Source organism: Tachysurus fulvidraco, chromosome 14 (genome assembly GCF_022655615.1).
Source record: "Tachysurus fulvidraco isolate hzauxx_2018 chromosome 14, HZAU_PFXX_2.0, whole genome shotgun sequence".
Classification (NCBI taxonomy): Eukaryota; Metazoa; Chordata; class Actinopteri; order Siluriformes; family Bagridae; genus Tachysurus; species Tachysurus fulvidraco.
In genome coordinates, this window is record NC_062531.1 from 20,651,138 (window position 1) to 20,660,752 (window position 9,615).

At 39.4% G+C, this 9,615-nt stretch overlaps 1 protein-coding gene across 2 annotated transcripts; it reads right to left on the bottom strand.

Moving 5' to 3' along the window:
* Nucleotides 1–533: 533 nt before the first annotated feature.
* kiaa2013 (KIAA2013 ortholog) lies at nt 534–8,145 on the bottom strand. Of its 2 annotated transcripts, XM_047799845.1 has the most exons (4): nt 8,003–8,131; nt 6,488–7,493; nt 5,398–6,257; nt 534–1,952 (listed from the first exon to the last, which is right to left on the bottom strand). In XM_047799845.1, exons 2-4 carry the CDS (start codon nt 7,473–7,475, stop codon nt 1,935–1,937), a joined length of 1,866 nt encoding a protein of 621 aa, XP_047655801.1. In that variant the 5' UTR covers nt 7,476–7,493; nt 8,003–8,131; the 3' UTR covers nt 534–1,934. The 2 variants fall into 2 exon arrangements, with proteins under 2 accessions (XP_047655801.1, XP_027023057.1); XM_027167256.2 differs by having other exon boundaries at nt 6,488–8,145.
* Nucleotides 8,146–9,615: the final 1,470 nt, after the last annotated feature.

Sequence of the window (9,615 nt, forward strand, 5' to 3'; positions counted from 1 at the left end):
GTGAAGGGGGAAATGAAGAAAGGAACTGAAGAAATGATTGTAGGAAAAGTTCTCGTCTGTCATCGTCATGTCAGTCATTGCGTCTCACAGGAGATGCTGCGCGCGCCACTCTATAACCGTCACGTGGCTCCTGTTCTTTGCTGCGACAACAGACGCGTGTCACTCCATAAAGGGTCCGACTTGAAGGGTCGGAACAAATTACCTTGCGTGCCGGGTTGAATAGCCCGGGTATAGAGCATCAAACGTCTCCACTATTTAAATGACACGGTTCAATTATCCATTTATATATTTTGTAGGATATGTTATGTTATTCAGATGGTTTATTAAGTAATTCACTAAGTAGATTTTTTTTATTAATTAAAATAAGTATTAAATATTTTGGAACACCCAATGGTGCTGCTATTAAAAAAAGTCATAAAAAAGTTTATGGTTAGGGTTAGATTATCAAGTAGGCCACGCCTACCCGATGACGCAATATCTGTTACGCTGTTCTGATATCCCTGGAAATAAGTGCATCCCGTCAGTTCGATGCATAACCTTTACTCCAAACTTTATTTTTTTATCGTCATGATGCAAAGAATCACATGAAGCTCAACAGAAAAACATCATTCCAATTTTCCACAAACAATACATTTATTATAACCAATTTAAAAAAGCAAACAAAGTGTAAAATAATAAACCCAATGAAAAAAAGTTTCCCTCCCCCCTCCACACCTCACTAATACCCAGTTTACAGCATTAATCAAATCTTTTTTTTTTCATTCTCCTTCATTTTTACATTTTTTTTTGCATCTGCATTCGCAAATCTATAGTCTACCATAAACCATTTTTATATGTGCATATTGTATAGAAATACATTTATTGTCGATGATTAGTGCCGAAATGACTTTAAAACATTTACCTTAATTTAGGAAATCCTAAAAGGTATCGGCATCTATTACACTTGGGCAAATTATACAACAGACATCATAAAACTTCGAAGTGATTGTATAAATCACTATAAATTGTGTCAACGGAAGACTTTAATCGCATGTACAAGCACAGGCACAACATGTTCAGATTTTACTGTCTCTTAACCCTCAATTATTAGTACTACATTTTAGTCATCCTTCATTTTAAATATCCTTTTCAGTCTGATATTTGTTTGACACTGATCAACAGTAAGGAGCGTGTAGTAGGTTCTAAATATAAGAACCTACTGGCTTTTCTTTATTGTACATCTCGGCATTGGATACACCAATTAACCTTCTAAATTTCATCCTGACTAGCTACTACTACTTACTGTAACTCTCACAATTTAGTTATGTCTCTGTCTTTTCTTTCTTTAACAGTGTAGTCTTTAGTGATTTGAGAGAAAATTAGCATCGCAACAGCTCGGTGCTTGAACTTTATCCTGCTTCACTTACAAGTCACTTAATATTAAAAGTAAATCAATAAACCCTGAACTAAATGTAAGAACATAGAACAGACAAAATATCTATGAAATCAAATGAGAAACAAAGGTTTAAATTTAAACATAGCCATGTGGAATGTTAGCATTTTGTAGACAGTAGACCATGTCACGGAATCAACGAACAAACCCGGTCTTTAATCTTTGATGCTAAAAGTACAACAAGCACAATTAACAGTTTCTTTCTGTGTACCATTTACCTTCAGTAAAAAAAAAAACTAAAATAGTAACTAAATACTACCTAAAATATTAGCATTTCCACAAATTTAGCTCTGCATTATAGTTTTCATTCCTGTTTTTCCTACTTAAACAGCACCAATAGAGCAACATGGATTTTGCTTTAATTAAAATAAGTAAATAATAATATCCATTAAGTAAAGTTTGACTAAGTTGTAGAAATAAGTGGCGAGGCAAATTTGACTCGTTGTCTTCAGGACTTCAGGAAGGGCTTCACCTTAAAGATCGACACATTACCTGATGGAGGTCAGACGACATCCTCATGCTGGAGACAGATATTAAACAAGTAGGAATTAGACATTTTGTGGCTTTTTCACAATGTCAGTGCACTAAGGATAACATTCGTTTGGAATACTTGAATACTGAATATTATTCAATAGAAATATATACTCTCTGGCAACTTTAATTAGAATAAAGTACGTCTATGCTTTCATGCAGTTATCCAATCAGCAGCACAATACATATTATCATGCATTTTATTAGATTACGAAAAGTGACTATGGTCTTGGCATGGTAGTTGGTATCAGATGGGCTGGAAGTAGACCATTATTCTCTGATGTTTTTCTGCTCAGCACGGATGTAAAGAGTGAGTATTTGAGTTACAATAGTCTTTCTTTCAGCTCGAACTTGTCTGGCAATTCTTCTACATTTAAACGGTTGGATGCTTTTTGTTTTTCACACCACTTTTGAATAAAGAGTAGACAATATTGTTTTGTGTGAGAATATCAGGAGGAGCAGTGTATGAAAACTCAAACCAGCTTGACTGCCACCAACAAAATCACTTAGATCATATTGTTCTCCATTCTGATATTTGATTATTACCCGAAGCTCTGAAACTGAATTGGAGAGGTTTTATACACTGTGCTGCTGCCTCATGTTCATCTGATTGAATAATTGCATGAATGTGAAAACTGCATTCGTTTCTAATAATGTGGATAGTCACAAGTGTAAACAAAATCAATATCTGTTTTTTTTATACATATTGTAATGAACTGTATTTTTAATACGTGAACATACATATAGGAGAAAGCTTTGTTTTTAAATGAAATCAGGTTTGCCATTATTTTTAAATATGGAAGTTTGGCAAATGGCTTATCTTTATATTACATATATTTCTAAGTTTTTCTGGATCATATATTATAAGGGAAAAATAGATTAACTTCAGCACCCTTAAGGAATTCTGTCTGTTTGTGCCTCTTGAGGAAATTTTACAGCTTCCATGTGGAGTTCATTTCGAAAGCCATTAACCACCCAGAGAACGCTTGAGGAACCCATTTTTCTAAAAGTACTCTGTGTAGTTCTGAAAGTTCTACTTATGGTTAAAAGGGCTGGGCAATATAGATCAAAAAACTTTTCCACAATATATATTTATAAAATATGCTTGTATGGTACAGGCATGAATATCATCTATCGTCTTTTGTACATTATAATAATGATAACATGCACCAAGTATAATGTATTGCAAATTGTCTATTTTATGCCTATACAGTGATGCCTCGAGATATGAGTTTAATTCGTTCCATCCATCCATCCATCCATCTTCTACTTATCCAGTTGTTTTGTTTATGTGATTTGAATATGAAAAAATGTACAGTACGTGTATTTATAAATGACAAATATTATATAAAAACAAACAAAAATAAACTGGTTTTACTTTACGGAAGATGCGCACGGAGGTTGAGGGAGGAGTAAACAGGCGGAGGAGGAGGAATTTTGTCTCGTACGTACACTCACTTTCGTTCACTTACTCGCTACTTTACACTTAAATGGAACTTAACTAAACTTCACTAAAATTAACGAATCTAAATCAAGCATCGTGTTAGTTCAGGCATCACCGTAAATTAATCTCCCTTCCACCACCAACCCTCTTTCGTTCTCCCTCTCTCTTCCCCTCCTCCCCCCACTCTCTCCTTCCCTCCCCTTCCCCCTCTTTCTTGCTCTCTATCTCCCCTTCTCCTCTCCCTCTTTCTCTCTCTCCTTCTCCCTCTCCCCCTTCTACCATGCTTTCCTTCTCTCCACTTCCCCCCTCTCTCCCTTCTCCCTCTATTTCTTATTCTCTCTCTCTCCCATTCTCTCTTCCAGTCTTACTCCCCCCTCTCTTCTACTCCCTCCCTCTCCCTCTCTCCTTCTTCCCTCCTTCTCCCTCCCTCTTTCTCTCTCTCTCCTTCTTCCCTCCTTCTCCCTCCCTCTTTCTCTCTGTCCCCTTCTCCCTCCCTCTTTCTCACCTTCTCCCTCCCTGTCTCTCTCTGAATGGGATGCTACAGTAGTTCCTGGATTTTGACATCTCTATGTACTTCTAGCCTCCAATATCTCAGTTAACAATAATCACATTTGCGGGTCTCAGCAGAAACATCAATGACAACGAGCAAGACCTCTGATTCGTTAATTTAATTATAGTGAGTCAATATAAAAACACAAATCAAGACTCAAACAAATGCAACACCACAAACCACCAATGATTTCCAAGCTGACACTAAAGGGGAAAAAACAATAAATAAAACAACAATAAAGCGAATAATAATATTAATAATTAAAAAAAAAAAAAAAACACTTTCAACCTGAAATTTTACCTATAATGTATTTATATAATGTGAAATTTTACCTATAATGTCTACCAATGCAGTTTCACATTTATAAACTAAAACAGATAGAACAAAGTCAAAAAAATTTTTTTTTCTTTTCCAATTGCTTTATACCACCGAGGAATAATGGAATTCTTGGCTTGGGTTTGATGGGGTCCAGATTTTCTTTTGACCAAATGAAATGTTTGCATATAATATATTTACAATCCCATGATGAATTATGAATCTAACGTGTGTTAGAAGCAAGACATTGGGTTTACATGGTTTGTCTATTAAACCATACAAGCAGTGGGTTTAATTTGCATCAAACGTTTAAGATATGAAACCTGATTCTAACCACTGACCATGTGAGCAAGCTTCATTTTCCACTGCTGTGGCAGTAGGTGTTTGGTTAGAGCTCTTCAGTTTGTGTTCCTTATGCACAGTGGTTAAAAACAATGGTCTAAACAGAACAAGACACCTTAAACACCTAAGCCAAAGGAAAGAGGTGGAGTGCACAGACAGAGACCCCGTTTACCAGCTTAGAGGAAGAAGAACTTGAAGGCACCAGTGAAGAATTTATGCACAAATTTCTTAGTATTAAATAAAATTGATTGAACTACTTCACAATGTTCTGACGTGTGAAATGTATAATCTACACGAGTAAAGAAAGAAGTTGAGTATTTCCAATTAAATGTGACAGAAGAACGTTGTGATCTCGCAAACAAAGATGGATTTGTATAAAAAAATAAATATTTCATTTATTTTTATGACTCGCAAATCATTATTAATAGCATCAACAATAATTAAACAAAAAAAAAAAACAAAGAAAGAAAACTTTCATTAGGATCTTCAAGAACATCACACAGCTGTGCCAGCCAAAATTACACTGGTGCTTTCAGTTAAGCAAGGAGTTTGTGTGGGGGAAAAACACCCAGGAGGATGATTGTAGAGTTGTCTTCCCCTCTACTTTACTCTCCAACAAAGTTTTGAGAGTGAACAGGTTCCCGACACCAACCATTTTGATCAGTACTTTTATTAAGGAACAAAAAGGATTTGGGGAGTAAAAAGAAAGTGACGGAAGAAAAATAAAGGAGATCCACAAAACACCACCACAAAGCTGATGAGGGATCCCTGATGGATTTATACCTTGCTCCTGAAGAGTGGCTTGGCGCCGGGGCCGCAGTACTCGTTGTAGATGAGCTTGAAGAGGAAGAGGTGGAAAAGGGCGACAAGAGACGCCACGCTGAACCAGAAGAGAAAGGGCAGACCTGGGTCCTGCTTGGCCATGTGCTCGTCGTGTGCTAGGATGGTCTTAACGTGCAGAGTGTGGCGCAGATCCTGCAGGTGCCTCAGGTCTGTCGAGATGTATAACAGCGGCGTGAGAGGCTGCGTCACTAAAACGGGAAACACGTGACCCCGAGGCTCAGACGTGAGCTCCACGGGCTCGTTGATGCACCCTGCCTCACAGGCGTACAGCTTCACCGGCTTCTCTTCGTCCTGTGGTTTAACAGAGACGTGCAGCGAGGGCCGGCCATCCGCATCAGCCAACACAGAGAGGCTGATACGGTCACGATGGTAGCGCAAGCCGCGCAGCGAGTAGCTGTTATGCAGGACGCTCGGCTCGGCCTGGAACTGCAGGTGGTTCTCTGTGAACTGCAGGCCACCAAAGCTGAGCGTCACGGCTTGCATCATGCCATGAGCACCTGCTGAAACCAGAGCCTTGCAGGCACGCTTTTGGAGGGTTAATGTCCAGAGATTAACAAGTTGCAGGAGAGAAGCAGTGCCACTCACACGCTCGGGCCACAGGTTCTCGGCATGCATGGTTGCATGACCGCTGAAGCAGTGATCTGCGTAGTTCAGGCTTGCCTCCAGCTTATCGCGCTCCTCTGCACTGAGGCTGCTTTCCAGCAGGGGAGCTGTGGAGGAGGAGAGGATGTAGTACAGTGTAGTGTTGACCGTGCGGCTCGATGGCGTGTGAGCATCAGTGATCTTCCTAATCTCTATACCTATGAAAACAAGACAAGAAAGAATCTTTTAGCAGGACTGAATTTTTGTATTTGTGTGTCAGTGTGGTTAAATAATTATTTTAAATGTTTTTTTTTCCTGACATGATACAGAAATGAAAGTTTTTTCATTTTTGGTAGAGTGATATCTTATCTCATGCATAGTATTTATATGGTTGAAATGAAATGATCAAAATAGAAACATGAAGATTTAGCCATTTTGGTTGACTTGCCAGATATGAAAAGATCCGCCCAAGCCTGCTGGTGCTCCTGAACCAAATCTTCCAGTTTTGCTCGCAGCAACTCCACCATCTCTCTTTTGATGTCATCTCGAAGATTGCTGAAAGTCTCGTCCATCTTCGAGGGCTCGACGGGCTCAGATGTGTGAATTACGCTCACTATGTTTTCGGTATGCTCAGATTTCGCAGGAACCTGAAAGCGTGGGCTCAGTCGTTTCGTTCCCACAGCCATCAACACCGTTTCCTTCTTTTCTGTAAGAACTTTACCGGTGGACAGCATGAAATCTTTATCTTCTGTCTTTTCTGTAACACCCCTAAAAGATGGTGATTCCACAGACACCTCGACTGATATTGCTTTGTCTGTTGGGTTGTTAATGTGAACTCGCTGAATGTAGACGTTAGATCGGCTACGGTGTGCAATGTGTTCCTCCCGAATGACAACGCAATCCTGAGAGGACTGGGAAGTATCGAGCAGGATACACCGGGAAGAGAGCACAGAGCCTTTCCGGTACCACAACATTTTTGCCTGTGCCTCTGAATGCTTTCCAGCTATCTGCCATCGCACTATGGGGGAATATTCCGTCAGGTGCACTGGGGCTGAACCCGGCTGAGAGGACAACCTCACCCAAAGTTTATTAGAATCCACGTCCACCAAGACTTGTCCGTTACCTGTTACGAACGGTACAGAGACTTTCATCTGCGGCGTGCTCATGATGCCCTCACCACGGTCGACCTGCGTTGTCCATCTGTTAATATCAGTCTGCAGACAGACCCCAGCAGTGCCTCCGGGCTCCCGGAAGAATCCGGTGAACTTGAAGATCCTATCAGGACTCAGGTACCAGTAAAATATTAAGAAAAGGAGCAAAACAACCAAAACACGTCTGGCCCAGCTGCTTGAGAGCAAACCAGGAAGTCCCTTTAATCTCTGCTGGAGCCACATGGTGTCTGCTTTAGACCTGATATCTTTTGAGTAATCACACATCAGGTGATATTGATTTCTCTGGATCAAAAAAAGAATATAACCGAGTGAGAAACGACTTCCTGAGTATGCGAAGTGGGAGTGGCACAATGTCTGAATGCTACTTTAATTACGAACCACTTTGCTATTATTTCATTACCACGCAATCGGGAACTGAAAGGCTGAACGTTAACAAGACGTTTGGAAGGTTATTTGTAATTAAAAGCTATAAGTCAGTCTTGCTCTAGTCACTTATGTAACCGAGTAAACAAGTCATATTTCTCACCAACAAGCTTTGTGCTACATCGACAACGTCTTCTTATGGGTCCTGAATTACCGAATGTTAGTTCTGAACGCCAATTTGTACAATATCGACCAGTGAAACAGTAAAACTTTATTATTTACTTATCGCGCTTATGAGTCACCTGACTGACCTGGACGTTACTTATGCAGTTAGCATTAAAGCTAACGTTGTCTGTTCGAGATAACCTTAAAAATATCTCGACTCGCTCCTAATAACGGCTGATTGTCTTACGATTCTCTGGATTTACCCAATTTTCTTCCTCACGTAAATCCACGGAAACTCCATTTTAAGCTCCATGTCAGCTATCTGGTTTGTCAACCCACCAAACTTGACATTTTGGTTTGTTTAAGCTGCCGTAAAGCAGGCTGACTCGTTACCGGAAGTGTCGCGATTCAGAGCTCTAGTCACGATGTCTCTGATCTCAGATCAGCCTAGTCTTTCACTTCAGACCTTTTACACCCTGGACACAACATCTTTCAGCTCCTCCCTTCTGGCAGGCGCTACAGAGCTTTGTTTACCAAAACTGCCAGACACAGGAACAGTTTCTTTCCCCAGGCTCCTCATCACCCTGATTAACAACTCACCATGATTATATTCCCTGCTTCATATCTATAAGTACTGCATTACCAGAACTGTCAGTCATGACATCATCCGTATATGTAACACACACTTATATACTGCTGCAGTATATTGTACAAAAAGCATAATATTGCCCAATACTGTTATTTGCACTACCATGCACTTCTCACACTTTATGTACATAACTGATCAGCCATATATACTGTATTCATATTTAATATTCATACCGTCTATACTGTATCACATCGTCTGTATTGTCTTGTCTTGTATAGTATAGTGTTATTTATATCTGTATTGTCTTATATAGTATAGTGTTATTTATGTCTGTACTTTTGAGAGTCACAAACAGCTGGAACTAAATTCCTTGTGTGTGTCAACACACTTGGCCAATAATCCTGATTCTGATTCTTATACCTGTGTTTGCTTGTTAATGATCACCTGGCCAAATAATTATTTCCTTTTCTATTTTGGTAACTGATTCACACTTGCCACTATAACATGTATCTACTCTCACTATTGTTTTACCTTCACCTAAGTATGTAGTATGCAATCTTCTACTGCTTTCAGCTCCTTGACCACAATCCAGCACTGGAAAATGGTGATGATGATGTTTATGACATAAATGGGTCAGTCTCCAAGGAATGGCAACGAATCACCAATCCCCACAGAGTAGATATATTGAGTGCTAAAGTTTTGGGTGAATGTGTATTAACGACTTATAACAACAAAATCTACACTACGCCCTGATTATGGCTATATCTAATATAAATCAAGTCGAGTCAAGTCAAGTCAAGAAGCTTTTATTGTCATTTCAACCATATATAGCTGTTGTAGTACATAGTGAAATGAGACAACGTTTCTCCAGAATCATGGTGCTACATAAAACAGACAGGGCTAAGGACTTAGTAAGTAGCTTTAGCCACATAAAGTGCAACTGTGCAACCTGGTGCAAACAGTGCAGGACAAGAGAACAAGACAGTGCAGACGAAACGTTACAAGACAATACAAAAAAGACAAAAAAGACAATACACAAAAGACAATAAACAGAAACAGAAAAATGTATAGGATTCTGCAAAAACAGCAAACCAGTGAAATACTGTACAGTATGTGCAAAGCGACTGAAATGTTAGACAGTGTGTGCAAAGAGCAAAAAAGTAAAAAGTGTGCAAAACAGCAGGTAAATAGTTGAATGTAAGCAGCATGTAAACAAGTTGATGGATGTATATTGGAAGAGTGTGTATTTGGTGTAGGTCTGTGTAGTCCATACAGATGATGTGCGTG